Source organism: Hyperolius riggenbachi, chromosome 1 (assembly GCF_040937935.1).
Source record: "Hyperolius riggenbachi isolate aHypRig1 chromosome 1, aHypRig1.pri, whole genome shotgun sequence".
In the NCBI taxonomy this organism is placed as follows: domain Eukaryota; kingdom Metazoa; phylum Chordata; class Amphibia; order Anura; family Hyperoliidae; genus Hyperolius; species Hyperolius riggenbachi.
Genome location: NC_090646.1, coordinates 496,477,619 through 496,495,838, shown reverse-complemented (window position 1 = coordinate 496,495,838; position 18,220 = coordinate 496,477,619). Strand labels below are relative to the sequence as shown.

General features: G+C 41.6%; 1 protein-coding gene across 1 annotated transcript in view; it reads right to left on the bottom strand.

The window, feature by feature from the left end:
* TANGO2 (transport and golgi organization 2 homolog) overlaps positions 1-18,220 on the bottom strand; it is a 131,311-nt gene that overhangs the window by 106,474 nt on the left and 6,617 nt on the right. Inside the window, exon 2 of the mRNA XM_068271582.1 lies at positions 735-854. Within this exon, the coding sequence (XP_068127683.1) occupies positions 735-790 (56 nt within the window). The 5' untranslated portion in view covers positions 791-854. The remainder of the gene's footprint in view (positions 1-734; positions 855-18,220) is intronic.

Here is an 18,220-nt window from a genome sequence, read left to right as displayed (position 1 = left end):
TGGGGCTGCTTCTTCCCACCTTGGGTCCTCCCCTCGGCTGCTAGTGAGAAGTTACAGGCTCATGTTACAACAGCTTGTAACGCAGTCCAGCTCACAGCACTGAAAAATCTCCAGGCAGAGTATACTACATGAGTCCGCTATTGTTCCTAGCCACATGGCTAATTACTATTCACTGCACAGTAGTGTTGTCTTCTTTCTGAGTCGAATCATCAGGAAGCAGGGAGGACATGACGACACATTTGGCTTCATAGGAGACAGACAAACATGGAACCTGCCATGAGCTGTCAGGAGCATCATTCTCTGCAAATACTAAATAAAAATTCTGTGAAATCCAAACGTGGACAGTGAAATGCATATGTAATGTACGTACAGCCAATCTTTAGCTACTGATATGTGTTTTTTTTCTCTGAGACCCTATACCTAACAGCTCCTCTTTAACAATATGGCTGCTCCCAAGAAAGCAGGAAGTAGACACACTGAAGATTTATCTCAGGATTAGTATCAGCTGTAACAAAGATATGTTTTTCTTCAAAGGCTATTATGCTGTTGCATATCTTTTAGAGCAGAGAGGAAGTTCTGAGTTCAGGTCCGCTTTAACATCATATTGACAAAGCACCTGCATACATATTAAAATAAACTTTGCCTTGAAAGTCTACACAGCATGTGGAAGACACAGTTTACAGCGGAGCTTTTTATCAAGCAGAACAGCTGTACAAAGTTATATACATATTTACCTATATGCATTTGTGGAAACAGGGCGAGGATCAAACTTGAAGAAGATGATACACATGGGGGTCGCGGAGCAGTTTCAGTGCATGAAGAATGTGCTATTTCATGGATGAACCTTTAGTGGCCTGTAGACAAAAAAAAAGAGTGAATAAGTAAACTGAACACAATGGCTTTTACACTTTTGTTTTTCCAGCAAACATCAACTTCTATCAAAGAGTAAGTTTCAACTTCCCACTGTTCCCATTAGCAACCCTCAATTTTAAAATCAACAGGACACCAAAGGCATATTTGCCTTAATGAGCTGCATTAGTCTAAATCACACCAACACATTCTTACAGCTTCAAGTGTCACTTAAATGGGAATTTAATATGGTGCTTTGCTAAGAGAAACAGTGATAGGCGGATAATAACAAATCCTTCGAGACATAGAATAAGTGAAATTTCTCCATCACAGATAAAGCTAGTGCTTCAGTAACCATCTTCCATTACCATGAGAGTTTCTGTATATTGTTTTGCAGAGAGATGCGCAGGAATTGTGGCTTTAGGGAAGTATAATATGATAATAGAGTCATAGCAACGGCAGCTTTGTATCCTATCTAGAGGTTTACGGTGTCTCTACACAGAAGGATGCTGCTCCTACATCATTTAACCTGCACTGTTGTAGTGTTCAGGGTAAACCTGTGCAGACTGTTAGAGGAACTGTAACCAAGGATTGAACTTCATCTCAGTCAGTAGCTGATACCCCCCCTTTCCCACAAGAAATCTTTACCTCTTCTCGAATAGATCATCAAGGGGGGTCTGTTGATACTGTGGTGAAACCCTTCCCAGCGTGTGATGTCAGCACCTGTGGGAGCCTTGTTGCATTGTTGGAAATAGCAGTTGTTTCTAGCAACCAGTATTTCCTGCTGTCCATATGTATATCTATTTAAAAAAAAACAATGTTTTAGAGCCCATTCTCACTTGGGCGAGTAGCGGACGTTTCCCGCTAATCGCCGAAGCGCTATCACTTTTTGAAGCGCTGGAGAAATACACACTTGAAGTGATTGGGAACTGCATTTAAAAAAAAAATGAAGCAAATACTTACCTAAGGAGAGTGAAGGCTCTGGGTTGCATAGAGCCTTCCAGCTCCTCTCTCGGTGCTCTCTATCCTGTGCTGGCTCCCCCCGTTTGAATTCCCCGTCCAAAGGGTATTTGGAAGTCTTCGGGAACCGTGTCCTCCCGAAAGCATGCGGCTCCATACTGCACAGGCGTGAGCGTGCAAGAGAGCGTGCTTGCACAGGCGCACTACAGGGCCGCCCTTCTTCAGGAGCACTCGGGCTCCCTGAAGACTTCTGAAGCCTCCTTCGGCCGGGTAAAACAGTATTTGACTAAATTAGTCATATACTGCTACCGGGCGAGCCAGCACTGGAACGAGGGGACCAGGAGAGGAGCCGGAAGGCTCTATAGGACCCAGAGCATTCCCTCTCCTTGGGTAAGTATCTGTCTCATTTTTTTAAATGCGGTTCCCATTCACTTTAATGGCAGTGATCTCAATGCTGCGATTGTCGCGAGATTGTACAGTGATTTTACCATGCTAATCGCTGTAAAAAATCACCTGTTTTGGGATTGCTAGTGTAAATGGGCCCTTAGCCTGACGCATTGTTATGGGGTGTGGTTACAGATAATGGCAGTTAGTGCTGTTTTTTTTATTTCATGTCTGCGAGTAATAAAGATAATTACATGCAGGCTTATTGAGGATCAAACAATTTATGGACAAATTACATGGCGAATATCAATCGTTTCTTGATCTCTCTTCTATTTATTAACTTCTCACTTTGCAATGTACTGATTTATTTTTTTTCCTCTTTCCACTACAGTTCCTCTAAGTTTTACTGAGCAAAAGCACACCAGATATTTTTTCCATATACTCACTCTTGCCCACTAACAGTAATGCTGATGTGTATAGTAACTCAACATAGCACGGCCAAAAATGGTCTATCCGCAGTGTGGTAGGCCAGATTTAATAAGCCCAGAAAGTTATGCCTCACATAAAAAAGCACCGTAATAAGGTTAACATGTAGTCAAGTCCAAAATATAAATGCATAAAAAAAACCTTTTAAATATGTAATTTTGTACACCAGCTAGGTAAAGCTGTATACTGTAATAGAAATCCAAAATATACAGTGGCTTGCAAAAATATTCGGCCCCCTTGAAGTTTTCCACATTTTGTCACATTACTGCCACAAACATGAATCAATTTTATTGGAATTCCATGTGAAAGACCAACACAAAGTGGTGTACACGTGAGAAGTGGAAACGAAAATCATACATGATTCCAAACATTTTTTACAAATCAATAACTGCAAAGTGGGGTGTGCGTAATTATTCAGCCCCCTAAATCAATACTTTGTAGAACCACCTTTTGCTGCAATTACAGCTGCCAGTCTTTTAGGGTATGTCTCTACCAGCTTTGCATATCTAGAGACTGAAATCCTTGCCCATTCTTCTTTGCAAAACAGCTCCAGCTCAGTCAGATTAGATGGACAGCATTTGTGAACAGCAGTTTTCAGATCTTGCCACAGATTCTCGATTGGATTTAGATCTGGACTTTGACTGGGCCATTCTAACACATGGATAGGTTTTGTTTTAAACCATTCCATTGTTGCCCTGGCTTTATGTTTAGGGTCATTGTCCTGCTGGAAGGTGAACCTCCACCCCAGTCTCAAGTCTTTTGCAGTCTCCAAGAGGTTTTCTTCCAAGATTGCCCTGTATTTGGCTCCATCCATCTTCCCATCAACTTTGACCAGCTTCCCTGTCCCTACTGGAGAAGCAACCCCAGAGTATGATGCTGCCACCACCATATTTGACAGTGGGGATGGTGTGTTCTGAGTGATGTGCAGTGTTAGTTTTCTGCCACACATAGGGTTTTGCATTTTGGCCAAAAAGTTCCATTTTGGTCTCATCTGACCAGAGCACCTTCTTCCACATGTTTGCTGTTTTCTCCACATGGCAATGTGGCAAACTGCAAACGAGACTTTTTATGCTTTTCTGTTAACAATGGCTTTCTTCTTGTCACTCTTCCATAAGAGCCAACTTTGTGCAGTGCACGACTAATAGTTGTCCTAAGGACAGATTCCCCCCACCTGAACTGTAGATCTCTGCAGCTTGACTGCATTTCTGATCAGCGCTCTCCTTGTTCGGCCTGTGAGTTTAGGTGGACGGCCTTGTCTTGATAGGTTTACAGTTGTGCCATACTCCTTCCATTTCTGAATGATCGCTTGAACAGTGCTCTGTGGGATGTTCAAGGCTTTAGAAATCTTTTTGTAGCCTAAGCCAGCTTTAAATTTCTCAATAACTGTATCCCTGACCTGACCTGTGTGTTATTTGGACTTCATGGTGTTGTTGCTCCCAATATTCTCTTAGACAACCTCTGAGGCCGTCACAGAGCAGCTGTATTTGTACTGACATTGTATTACACACATGTGCACTCTATTTAGTCATTAGCACTGATCAGGCAATGTCTACGGGCAACTGACTGCACTCATACCAAAGGGGGCTGAATAATTACGCACACCCCACTTTGTGGTTATTGATTTGTAAAAAAAATATGTTTGGAATTATGTATGATTTTCATTCCACTTCTCACGTGTACACCACTTTGTATTAGTCTTTCACGTGGAATTCCAATAAAATTGATTCAGGTTTGTGGCAGTAATATGACAAAATGTGGAAAACTTCAAGGGGGCCGAATACTTTTGCAAGCCACTATATGTACCATATTCCAACATGGTAAATTAATATTGAGACACAAATGATAAAGAAACCTGGGTTTTTAGTATTTGTGACAATTATCAATACAATACAGCAGTAAAAGGACAATCAAGTGATAACACATAATGTTATCTTCCTATCCAGTGCCTCCTAGCTCAGCGTAAAGTGGACCTGAACACTTGCACAGGACAGAAGTAAAAAAGAGAAATGCACCCTGTATGTACGAGCGTTTAGCCTGTCTAATTTCATCTCATCTGTGTCTAACCACAAATCGTAATTTGATCTCCCCGTGTCAGCTGACTGCCATGGCAGATAAGCGGATTTGAAAGCACTGGAGGTTAACAGTATGTCTGCTCACATGAAAGCAGAAACACTGCAGATTTATTGTATAATTTAATTCAGCTGTAACAAATAAATCTTTTAGTTATTACAGTATGCCGTTGCGTATCTTTTAGAGCACAGAGGAAGTTCTGTGTTCAGGTCCTCTTTAAAGCATTTAACCCTCCCCAAACCCTCTCCAGTGTGTTTACCAGAACCATGTGTACCTCTCCTCAACCCTCCATGCCTATAATAAGAAATCATTTCTTATTACTCTTTGAGGACAGTTTCACACTGCAGGTTGGTGGCACTGCCAAAACCAGGCCTTCAGGGATTACTGCATTAGAAGGCAGTAATCCCTGACTGGCTGCTGGCCAAGCAGGAAGTGACACTCACTTCCTGTGGCCGAAGCGATGATGTGCACAGAAAATGTATTGCTAAAATACACTTTGGCACGACGCGTAAAACTTGCAGTGGGCATTTTGACGCATCGCCATAGACTTACGTGACTTTCGGTCCATCGCACGTCGCCGCAGCACTGCGTTGGTATGAAAGTCCCCATAGGTTTTCATTGCCGTGCGGTAAAAATACCGCACCGCATCGTCCCAGTGTGAAAGGGCCCTGAATTGTCTAGTTTTTAAGTAGAAAGGGTGTGGGAAAGGTTAAATGATTGAACTATTATTAATCTCAGCAGCAGAGATATGAGTTGGGCATGGTTAGGTAATCTGATTTGTATTTGTAGGGGAAGTCTATATGGAGCATACTGCAGCTTTCCATGCATCTCTGTACTTGCATCCATGGACTACATCTCCCAGGATGCATTGCAGCTCAGAGGAAACATGGGTGCGCGCTCCATAAGGATAAGGGCCATAGGCAAGTAATGCCACTCACCCCATGGCTCCAGAGTGGTGAGCATAGGAAAGCCAGGAAGGGGAAAGGAAGCAAGCAAGCACATTATCAGTTCAGAAGGCAAACCTTTCTTAAAGCGGTATTGTCACCATAAAAATCAAATTTCAACAGCAACTGGTCTGAGTGTATTAAGTGATAAAGATGCTAATTCTGCATTCAAAACTTTTTTCTGCTGTTATGGTTTGGAGTTATTACATACTATAGGTGCACTGGCCCTAGTGCCAAAAAGTTGAATGCTGGGAGTTTTTTTGAATGCTGGGAGTTCTTTTTATCTATAATATGTTTCTCCTCTTCCATTTATTTCCCAGCCTAGCTGATCACTTGTGTTTACAAGCAAGGCTGAGGTAACTCAGTGATTGGATGAGTAAATAAAAAAAAAAAAAAAAGGACTCTGGAAGGAGGGTAGCTAATGAATACACAATGAGCAAGAGAAGGGAGGGGGGAAACAAGAGTCAGGGAGGATATGAGGTCAGCATTAGCTTGGCAAGATGGCCACTGCCTAGACTAGGATTTTCTGCTATTCCTTTGTAAAATTCACAGGAATCATTACGTGGATAGCACAATACATCTGTTATGTAAGTAGAGGTAGTATTTATCTACTTATATATGTGTTTTTTATTTCTAGGTTAGCATGGGTGTCGCTTGTTCTTTAAGGTGGCCATACACTGGTCGATTTGCCATTAGATCGACCAACAGATAGATCCCTCTCTGATCGAATCTGATCAGAGAGGGATCGTATGGCTGCCTTTACTGCAAACAGATTGTGAATCGATTTACAATCTCAAGCGGCTCGGTTTGTGCTGTACGCGGAGAAAAGGCTTCCTCTGCATCAATCTCGCACATAGCATCTCCTTGTGTATAGTGCGCCAAATGGTTGAACGATGCAGAGATTCCATCTGCAGCTAGATGATGTTGTAGGTCTTTGGTGCTGGTCTGTGGGTTGACTGACTGTTCTCACCATTCATTGCTTCGGTCTGAGATTTTTCTTGGTCTGCCACTTCGAGCCTTAACTTACAATACAATACCATTTCTATAGCGCTTTTCACCCATAGGACTCAAAGCGCTTAGTCTCTCTCAGATTCAGTAATTGGTAGTAGGATGAAGTATTCACACAACAAAAGTTATATTTCTGCAAATGCCAAACTGAACAGATTGGTTTTCAGTCTTGATTTACACGTCCAGGGATGGAGCTGTCCTGAGCTGTTGAGGCAAGGAGTTCCAAAACGTAGGGGCAGCATGACAGAAGGCTCTGGGACCAAAAGTTTCCAAGTGGACTCTGGGTATGACTAGATTATTAGAACCTGTGGCTCTTGTATCCGGGGCCCAGATTATTCAGGGATTTAAATGTCAGTAGGCCGACCTTGAATAGGACCCTCCATTCTATAGGTAGCCAGTGAAGGGAGTAGAGGACTGGCGTTATGTGGCAGTGACGGGGTTGGTTTGTTGGTTGGTTGGTTGGTTAGCAGTCTGGCAGCAGTATTCTGTATCAGCTGTAGGCGGTACAAGTCCTTTTTTGGAAGGCCAGTGTAGAGAGCATTGCAATAGTCCAGTCGGGAGGTAATGAAGGCATGAACTAAAGTTGGTAGATCTTCTGGGGGGACGAGGTGCTTGATTTTTGCGATGTTCTTAAGGTAAAAATAGGATGATTTCACCACCGCAGAGATGTGAGTTCTGAAGTTTAAATCCCCTTCAATTAGAACTCCCAGGCTACACACATGATCAGAGCTGCGTAGATCCGTGCCTCCTATTCCCAGTGGTGAAGACAGCAAGTTAAGTTGTTTTGTTGTCATGCGCTGCCCTCCGATCAGAAGGACTTCAGTTTTGTCTGCATTTAGTTTCAGCCAGTTGTCAACTTGAAGTGAACCTGTGGTCTTCCATTTCCTCAATAAGTTCCTAACTGTGGAAACAGACAGCTGAATTCTCTGAGACAGCTTTCTGTATTCTTCACCTAAACCGTGTGGCCAGTGCTAGGACTGGGAATTTTGTCAAAGTTGAGGGATGCATGGATTCCCCTCAGTATCAGCAGATTCTGGAGACCAATGTCCAGGAATCAGTGAGAAAGCTGAAGCTGCGCCGGGGATGGATCTTTTAACAAGACAACAACCCTAAACACTGGTCAAAATCCCACAAAATCCACATTCATGCAGAGGAACAAGTACAATGTTCTGGAATGGCCATCTCAGTTCCCAGACCTGAATATAATTGAAAATCTGTGGTGTGAGTTAAAGAGAGATGTCCATGCTCAGAATATGATATATTTTACTGACTTTTTTATTGTAACAACCAATGATTTATAAGGAAAATCATGATGATTAACAAGGTTGCCCATACTTTCGCATCCCACTGTATATAGATAGACCGAGATAGATAGATAGATAGATAGATAGATAGATAGATAGATAGATAGAGATAGAAAGTTTCTTCCAGAGTAAAATGAGCCATAAATTACTTTTTTCCTATGTTGCTGTTACTTACAGTAAGAGGTAGAAATCTGACAGAACTGACAGATTTTCGATTAGTCCATCTCATGAGGGGGTTCTCAGGGTTTTGCTTATTTTAAAAAGTATTTTTTGGCAGTTGTACGAAGAAATTGCCATTTAGAGTACCTTGAGCAGGAAGGCTGGCCACCATCTTTGTATAAATCTTTTTCAGGGAATGTATTTATAAAGAATACAGGCCATACTGAGATTCCCCTATGGAGAGATGGACTAGCCCAAAACCTGTCAGTCATGCCAGATTTCTACTACCTACTGTAAGTTACAGCAACATAGGAGAGAATTATACCTCGTTCCACTCTGAAAAAAAACGTACTTATTTGTATGTGTTTACACATATTTAACCACTTAATGACATGCTGACTTATAAAAACGTCCTGCTAGAGCCTTTTAATGGCTCCAGGACGTCTTTATAAGTCAGACAGTGCTGCTGCCGCTGTGCGCGTGCACGCTCCCGCACGTGCATTCCCGTGCACGTGAAAATAGTGGGGGGGGGACCCCACCAAAGAAAAAATACACCTTTATTTTCAAATAATACCTTGTCACCATACTTTGTACTAGGGATATAATTAAAATCTTGTGATAACCAGGACAAATAGGCAGATAAAATGTGTGGGTTTTATGTACAGTAGCAGTGTTTATATTAAAACCATAGGGAATGAAATTGGAGAAGTAGTGTATTCTTTCATTATTTTCTTGCATTTCCCTTTAAAGAGTAACTGTCAGGCTGCAGAAGCTAATTTAAACCTCTATTCTCCTGTGTTAAACTGTTTAGAAGGAAGCCCAAAAGCCATTAGTGAAGATAAAAATCTCAGTTACCTTTGATGTGTGCTTATCAGCAAACTGTTAGACCTAAGCAGGACGCAAGCCGCATACTATACTGCAAAGCATTCTGGGGCCCTCCCCTCGGCTGCTAATGAGACGTTACAGAAGCTTGTGTAATCAGTCCAGCGCGTAGCACTGATAAATCTCGGGCAGAGTACACTGCAGGAGTCAGCTATTGTTCCTAGCCACATGGCTCATTAATATTCACTGCACACTGTGTTATTTAGTACCAGCTTTTCTGTGATCAGGAAGCAGGCAGGACATGACGACACATTTGACAGAAAAACATGGAACCTGCCATGAGCTGTTAGGAGCATCTATCTCTGCATATACTATATACAAATTCTGTGAAATCCAAACGTGGACAGTGAAATGCATATGTAATGTAAGTACAGCTAATCTTTAGCTACTGATATATGTGTTTATTTTCTCTGAGACCTTATACCTAACAGCTCCTCTTTAACATGCATAGAAAATAAAAGTCATTACTGAAAACAAATAACCCCAAAAAGCCCAATTGGTGGTGAAAAAAACAATATATAGATCATTTAATTGTGATTAGTAGTGATTAAGCTATTGGTAAATGAAAGGGATGAGCACTGAAAGGTGAAATTCGCTCTTGTCCGTTAGGGTAAAAACCGCCTTGGGGTGAAGTGGTTAAACTGAGAAGGATATGGATTTTTCCTTTTAAAATACCAGTTGCCCGACTCTCCTGCTGATCCTGTGTCTCTAATACTTTTAGCCACAGCCCCTCAACAAGCATGCAGATCAGGTGCTCTGACTGAAGTCAGACTGGATTAGCTGCATGCTTGTTTTAGGTTGTGATTCAGCCACCACAGCAGCCACAGAGATCAGCAGGACAGCCAGGCAACTGGTATTGTTTAAAAGCAAATATCCATATCCCTCTCAGTTAAGGTTCCCTTTAAAGAGACTCCGTAACAAAAATTGCATCCTTTTTTTATCATCCTACAACTTCCAAAAGCTATTCTAATGTGTTCTGGCTTACTGCAGCACTTTATACTATCACTGTCTCTGTAATAAATCAACTTATCTGTCTCCTGTCAGACTTGTCAGCCTGTGTCTGGAAGGCTGCCAAGTTCTTCAGTGTTGTGGTTCTGTGATGCATCTCCCCCCTCCTGGCCCCTCTCTGCACACTGCCTGTGGGTTATTTAGATTAGAGCAGCTTCTCTCTTCTCTCTTATCTTTTACAAGCTGGATAAATCCTCCTCTGAGCTGGCTGGGCTTTCACATACTGAGGAATTACATACAGGCAGAGCTGTCTGCACTCTGCAGGAAGAAACAGCCTGACACTTCAGTGGAAGATAGCTGCAGGGGGAAAGAAACACACAAATGATCTCTTGAGATTCAAAAGGAAGGGTGTATACAGCCTGCTTGTGTATGGATGCATTTTCTATGTGTGGACATACTGTACATCAACCTACTTCCTGTTTTGGTGGCCATTTTGTTTGTTTATAAACAAACTTTTTAAAACTGTTTTTAACCACTTTTAATGCGGCGAGGAACTGCGAAATTGTGACAGAGGGTAATAGGAGATGTCCCCTAACGCACTGGTATGTTTACCTTTGTGCGATTTTAACAATACAGATTCTCTTTAAACTCAGCTTTAAAGTGGATGCCATATTAATCACAAATTTCATTTTGCGGGATTAACCGTTTTTAATCAAGAAAACAGTACATAAAGCACGTATGCAGCACATGTACTCGACAGACCTGCTCTCCTTCATACAATGGAATTAAAGAGCAAAGAGAGGAATATGGTGACTAAAAAGGATTTTAAATGGAAAACCAATATTTACACCACAGAAACTCATTAAAATGTAATAATAGGTCACTTAGTGTAGAGGAGAGCGATATTCAAATTATATACACTGAAGGACATTCAATTTCCAGCCACAAAGCACTTCATTGTAATCAGGAATTGATTAAATAACAACCTTGGCTAAGTAATTATGATCCAACATGGAAAGCTTTTCTCGTGTTCTCATTTCAAAGGTCTTTCACTTAGACTCCGTGTAATGCCAGATCACAGTGGGGGAAGGGCAGAGCACAGGGTTATTTCCCCCCCAGTGTCCAAATGACCATCCTGCTGTCTGTATAAGCTTCTGCAAAATAATTGTGCTACTTTTCAGCGGGAGCCTAGCACAGTATGTAGTCAAGCTCTCATCTGGGCCCAAATCTGCAGCTTTTTATATTGCTGCAAGCAGCTTGGTCTCCATTTGCCTCTTTTGTGAACAAGAGGGCAGGATAGTCCTAAAATGCATTTTTCAGCACACCAGGAGAAAAACCTGTCTGTCATCTGTACCAAAGAGGAGCAGAACTGCACTGATCAGCAAACAGACTGTCCTATATGAGCTGAGGCATCATTTTACTGAGCCAGGAACTGAACTCCACCCCAAAGTATGCACTAATCCTTACACATCTAATATCACAGAGCTCGACAAATGAACAGTGTATGGATCACAGCACCAAGAGTAATGAATAAAATTGCTTATTGTTTACAATATTTATTTATAGATTATTTAGTCAGTGTTTGCTCCTTGTAAAATCTTTCCACTCTCCGATTATTTATATTCTGACATTTATCCCTGATGGTGACATTTCTACGGAATGTTCGTTACTGAGGGTTCCATTCTACAGTAAAAGATACTGCTTCCTTGGCAGTTGGAAACAGCCATTATTTCCCTACAATGCAACAAGGTTTCACAGACAGAAATCTGCCAGGACCATGGTCATGACATCACACTGTGGGAGGGGTTTCACCATAATATCAGCCATACAGACCCCGTCGATTATCTATTTGAGAGAAAGGTAAAGATTTCTTATGGGAAAAGGGGTCTCAGCTACTGATTGGAATGAAGTTCAATCCTTGGTTAAGGTTCCTCTTTAAGCAGCATGTTGGCAAAGTGGTTAGCACTTGGTTTTAGATTTTACCAAGAACAGCATGCATGAAGTACATATAACCTTTGTGAGTTTATGTGCCATTCCTCAGAAAGTTCTCATTTCCAGCAAAGATTCAGATATTGGAATTTGAATTGGCCATACGTTGTACTGTATATGTGAGTTACAGGAACATTACATTATGTAATGTTCTTCAGAGAAAGCTCTGGATCTTCCATGTGCTTTATAAAAGACTACTTAAAGAGACACTGAAGTGAAAAATAAATGATGATATTATGATTTGTATGTGTAGCACAGTTAAGAAATAAAACATTAAGATCAGATACATCAGTCTAATTGTTTCCAGTACAGGAAGAGTTGAGAAACTCCAGTTGTTATCTCTATGCAAACAAGCCATTAAGCTCTCCGACTAAAGGCCCATACACACGTCGGATTTTAGCGAACGACCCGTCGTTTGAACGTTCCGTCGTTCGGACGTTTTCGCGTCAAATCCGACGTGTGTACAGACTATCGTTCGGGTGATAAGACTGGTTACCAACGATCCGCCGGGCGGATCGCTGGTAACCAGTCTTATCACCCGAACGATAGTCTGTACACACGTCGGATTTGACGCGAAAACGTCCGAACGACGGAACGTTCAAACGACGGGTCGTTCGCTAAAATCCGACGTGTGTATGGGCCTTAAGTTAGTCGTGGAGAGGGCTGTTATCTGACTTTTTTTTATCTCAACTGTTCCTGGACTATTTACTTTTCCTCTGCCAGAGGAGATGTCATTACTTCACAGACTGCTCTGAAAGACTCATTTTGAATGCTGAGTGTTGTGTAATCTGCACAGATTATAGAATGATGCAATGTTAGAAAAAACACTATATACCTGAAAATAAAAGTATGAGAATATTTTCTTTGCTGCTAATCTTCTAGTAATTATTCATAGTACACAACCAATTCACTATATCATATTTTTTTTTCGCTTCAGTGTCTCTTTAAAGTGAACCTGTGCTAATCTCTGAGCGTAAGATACTTATGTGCTCTGAAAAAAAGTAAAAGCACATAAAGCAGCCTCCAAACAAGGGGCATTCTTATAAACAGATTGGAAAAATTTGCAATATGCCTTAAAGAGAGACTGAAGTCTCCCACAATGCCTTTTTTTTTTTTTTTTTAAATCCTCCTTAATATCAATGCCCTAACTAAAATGCCACATCCCCGCGCCTGAACACTAAATAAATCACCCCAATCTACCCAGGGCACATTTCAGGGAGTGCTTCCATGAAGAGGCAGAGCTTTGGGCTGTAGCTCTGACTTCACACGCGTCCATCAGCGCGGATCGCTACCTCTGCCCGACCCTCTCAGTCTTCTTTCACTGAGAGGGGCGGGGGAGAGGCGGAGATATGTGTGGATTGACGTGCATGAAGGCAGAGCTGCAGCTCAAAGCTCTGCCTCTTTGTGCAGCAAAATTCACGACCAATAAAGTCGTGATTTTTTGCCCCGGGAGTTTGGGGTGATTTATTTACTGTTCAGCTGCAGGGATGCAGTGTTTCAGTTAGGGCATTGATGTTAAAGAGGTTTTTAACAGAAAAACCTGTATTTTGAGAGATTTCAGAGTCTCTTCAATGTATAGCAGCGCAGGGCAATAGAAAGTGGCGATCTAATGTCACATTAACTAGGCTCCTAAAAGTATATGTAGGACCCACTAGGTGCCTGCACTACACAGATCAGTTTCCATATAAATCAGATCACTTGTGCATATAAAGCAGTGGTTCTCAAACTACAGCTGGCGGGCCAAATGCGCCCCACCCCCCCCCCCCCCCCCCCCCCCCGGAGGATTTTTCACTGGCTCCCAAACACAAAATGTATAACTTATAGATGTAGCCCACTCCACCTTTAAATATCGGCGACCTGCATATAGAATAGCAGTGCCCATACTGTAGAAGCTAGCGAGCAGTAATTTGCTGGTTTCCAATCCAATTCTGCATCAGGTGACACTGCTGTCCAACTAGACGGCAGGTTGTCACCTGGGTATGCTTCACTGTCGGGTGCACAAAGACGTTCTTCAGGTGCTGCATGACTGAATGGCTGCTGCTTGGAATTCTCCACTGGGCATGATTGGGGGAATCAATACCTAGATTCAATGTAATGTTTTTCAACATCATTTTATGTATGTTCTGGCCCCTCAGCAGTCTGAAGTATGTTTACCCGGCCCTTGACCAAAAAAGTTTGGTGACCCCCGATATAAAAGTAAGTACCTTACTTACAAAAAGACTCATGTTACTATATTTCAAAGACACAAAGTTGTCTTCATATAGAAATCATACAATACTTTTTTATTACATATTTTTGTTGATAAATGTTACAGTATTGTATAAACAGAAGTGTCTGAAAGTAAAGAATGTGTCCAAGTTTCATCATGTTTAAAGGACACCTTAGCCCATACAAAAATTTGGGAACGGGGGATGCCATGATACATCTCCTAATCTAGTTAATGCTAGCAGAGTTAGCCGTTTACCATCAAGGCAGTTGCCTGTACTAAAGCACTGATACTGGGAATACACCGTGCGTTTTTCCAGGAGATAGATGGTTCGATAGATCATTTCTGACATGTCTGATCTCACGTTTAATCGTTTCGCCGCTCGATTTCTCATAGAAGTGAACGGAAAAAGATAAGAAAAACGAGTGGAAGATAAGAGAATCGACTGCAGAATCGAGCAGCAAAAATCGATCGAGTGGAGAATCGAGCTGAAAGAACGCATTGTGTATTCCCAGCATAAGAAGTCTCTGGCAAAACCCTTGAACCATTGGCTATACCTCATGTTCAGTCATTGTGCTTTACATATTCAGTTTCTTTCAAAAGTCAACAATTAAAGAGACACTGAAGCGGAAAAAAAATATGATATAATGAATTGGTTGTATACTATGAATAATTACTAGAAGATTAGCAGCAAAGAAAATATTCTCATACTTTTATTTTCAGGTATATAGTGTTTTTTCTAACATTGCATCATTCTATAATATGTGCAGATTACACAACACTCAGCATTCAAAATGAGTCTTTCAGAGCAGTCTGTGAAGTAATGAACTCTCCTCTGGCAGAGGAAAAGTAAACAGTTCAATTACAGTTGAGATAATAAAAGTCAGATAACAGCCCTCTCCACGACTAACTTAGGCCACATACAGACATCAGACCATAGTCTTTGGAAAATGAAAGATCACAGACCAATCTTACCACCCTTCCTGTAGTATAAGAGCCATACTCTACACAGTCTTTTCTATGAAGCTGAACTCCCCATCAGACAGAAATCTTTGCAAGATGCTGCACACACAGATGCTGTACAGACACAAAAGATCAGTATCTGCAAAAGATCTGTTCCTGCCAAAAATCCATTCCTGCAAATTGCAATGATAGTCTATGAGATCTGCAGATCATCATACACACATGATTTAACTGACATTCATCTGCAGATCTGCAGATCTGAAAATCCATCCTGGTGGATCTGATCTGCAGATGAATGTCAGTTAAATCATGTGTGTATGATGATCTGCAGATCTCATAGACTATCATTGCAATTTGCAGGAATGGATTTTTGGCAGGAACAGATCTTTTGCAGATACTGATCTTTTGTGTCTGTACAGCATCTGTGTGTGCAGCATCTTGCAAAGATTTCTGTCTGATGGGGAGTTCAGCTTCATAGAAAAGACTGTGTAGAGTATGGCTCTTATACTACAGGAAGGGTGGTAAGATTGGTCTGTGATCTTTCATTTTCCAAAGACTATGGTCTGATGTCTGTATGTGGCCTAAGTCGGAGAGCTTAATAGCTTTTTTTGCATAGAGATAACAACTGGAGTTTCTCAACTCTTCCTGTACTGGAAACAATTAGACTGATGTATCTGATCTTAATGTTTTATTTCTTAGCTGTACTACACATACAAATCATAATATCATAATTTTTTTTTCGCTTCAGTGTCTCTTTAAAAGCAGGCCACACACAGAAAATGGCAATGGTCGTTCCAGGTGATGTCGTTCTGGGGTCAATTGCTGTGAAGTTAGCCAGCTTAAAAGACAACTGAAGTGAGAGGGATATGGAGGCTGCCATTTTTATTTCCTTTAAACACTATCAGTTACCTGGCTATCCTGCTGATCCTCTGCTTCTAATACTTTTAGCCATAGTCCGTGAACAAGCATATGCAGATCAGGTGTTTGACATTATTGTCAGATGTGACAAGATTAGCTACATGCTTGTTTCTGGTGTTATTCAGACACTACTGCAGCCAATTAGGATCAGCAGGGCTTCCAGATACTTGTTGTATTGTTTAAAAGGAAATAACTATGGCAGCCTCCATATTCTTTTCACTTCAGTTGTCCTTCAAGTCTCTGGACAGTTTATTTGTTTAGTAATGATATTTCAGGTTCGATTGGTTCATTTCTTTTGAATAAATGCATTACAAGTTCCTTCAGTTAAAAAACTCGGTCACTACAGCAAGCTCAACATATACAGTCCGTCAGTGTTTCCAGCCCAGCAAACCTTGTGTACAGCCAGAAAAAAAATAATTTAAAAATACACCTGCTACCTGAGGTTCCAATCCAAGAGTCAGTATGAAAAGAGTTTTTAACCTCCAAAGAACAATATATAGTCATTTTATAGTCTCATTTACATCCACTTATAGAAGGTTCTAGGACTATTTTTGTCAAGCCAAGTTCCACATCCTGCAATCCCAATTCCTATAGCAATAGATTCCACCAACAATGTATGCATGTTCAGCAGTCTGTTCTACATCCTGTTCTTGTGTCTTCAGTCCCTGTCAGTCCATTAGATTCTATTAGTTAATTGCTTAAAGGACAACTATAGTGAGAGGTATATGGAGGCTGCCATATTTATTTCCTTTTAAACAGTACCAGTTACCTGGCATCTCTGCTGCTCTACTTGGCTGAATTAGACCAGAAACAAGCATGCAGCTAATCTTGCTGCATGCTTTTTCAGGTATTAGGAGGCAGAGGATCAGCAGGGAAGCCAGGCAACTGGTATTTCTTAAAAGGAAGTAAATATGGCAGCCTCCATATACCTTTCACTACAGTTGTCCTTTAAAAAGTACACTATCTTTGGTCAGCTCAATTCCTTAGCAGCCCACTTCCTCTTCAGTATTGGCTACCGACCTGCCCTCTGTACTACATCTTCAGCTGCTGAATATTACATTGCACTAGATTCAGAATCCCAGTATTCTAGTGACTAGTCCACCTGCTCTTGTACTTCAGTACCTTGAATGCCCTGCCTTAGGCCTTGTTCACATCATGCCGTGCTTCCGTGTGCATTTAGAAGCGGTTATGATGTGCGACATGCAGGAACAGCAGAAGAGCATAGACAGCCCTTCTGCCATTCACATCATAGGTGCTGCGCAGCAGTATGATGCACTTGTGTACTGCTGCATGCGTTCTGCCCGCAAGTGCAGCACTTACCAAATCACTGTAATGAATAGGATCAGCAGCATAGACGGTGTGCGATCGCACGCGTTGCGTTCCGATCGCATGGCCATCTGTGCGTCATGATGTGAACGTACCGTTTGAGTGCATACACAAATCCAATGTTGATTGGTCAATCACTGACCAATTATACAAACTCAGTGTAGTAGAGGGCTAACAGATTTTGAATATTATGAAGCGTGTAGGTAAGCTCTCATACTACATGGAAGTGGTAAAATTGCCCAATCAAAATTATATGCATGTACCAGGCTTTAGAAACTCAGTACTTTGATCCTCCTACTTCAGAATCTTTACAGAATCTGCCCACTTCAGAAACACCGCACATGCTGTTCTAGTTATGAACCTGTTCCCTGAGCCTGAGGGCCCTTTTCCAAAGACGCAAAGACGCAAACCGCTAGCAATTTTACAATCGCTGCGGTTTGCTTTTTAACATAGGAATCGCGGTAGGTCATTTCCACTACCGCGATTCGTTTTTGACGGGAACGCGAACGCGCGGCGGAGCGATACTTGCCGCGATTTTGCTATGCAGTGCATAGCATAGCAAAATCGCGGCCGTGAACGTCGGGGAATCGCCGGTAATTGCGATTCAGCAATCGCTAGCGTTCAGCGTGAACGCTAGCGATTGCTAGTGGAAAAGGGCCCTAATGTACCAATTCTAAGGCCACATCTGTTCCCTTCTGTTTCTTACAAGTGTAAATGCATTCTAAGAGCGGAGCTGATTCTGTATCTGCATTTTCTGACATTAAACCCATTTCTAAAAGTCAAGACGACTCATGAATTAGATCCAGTTACCAACCACAAAGTGT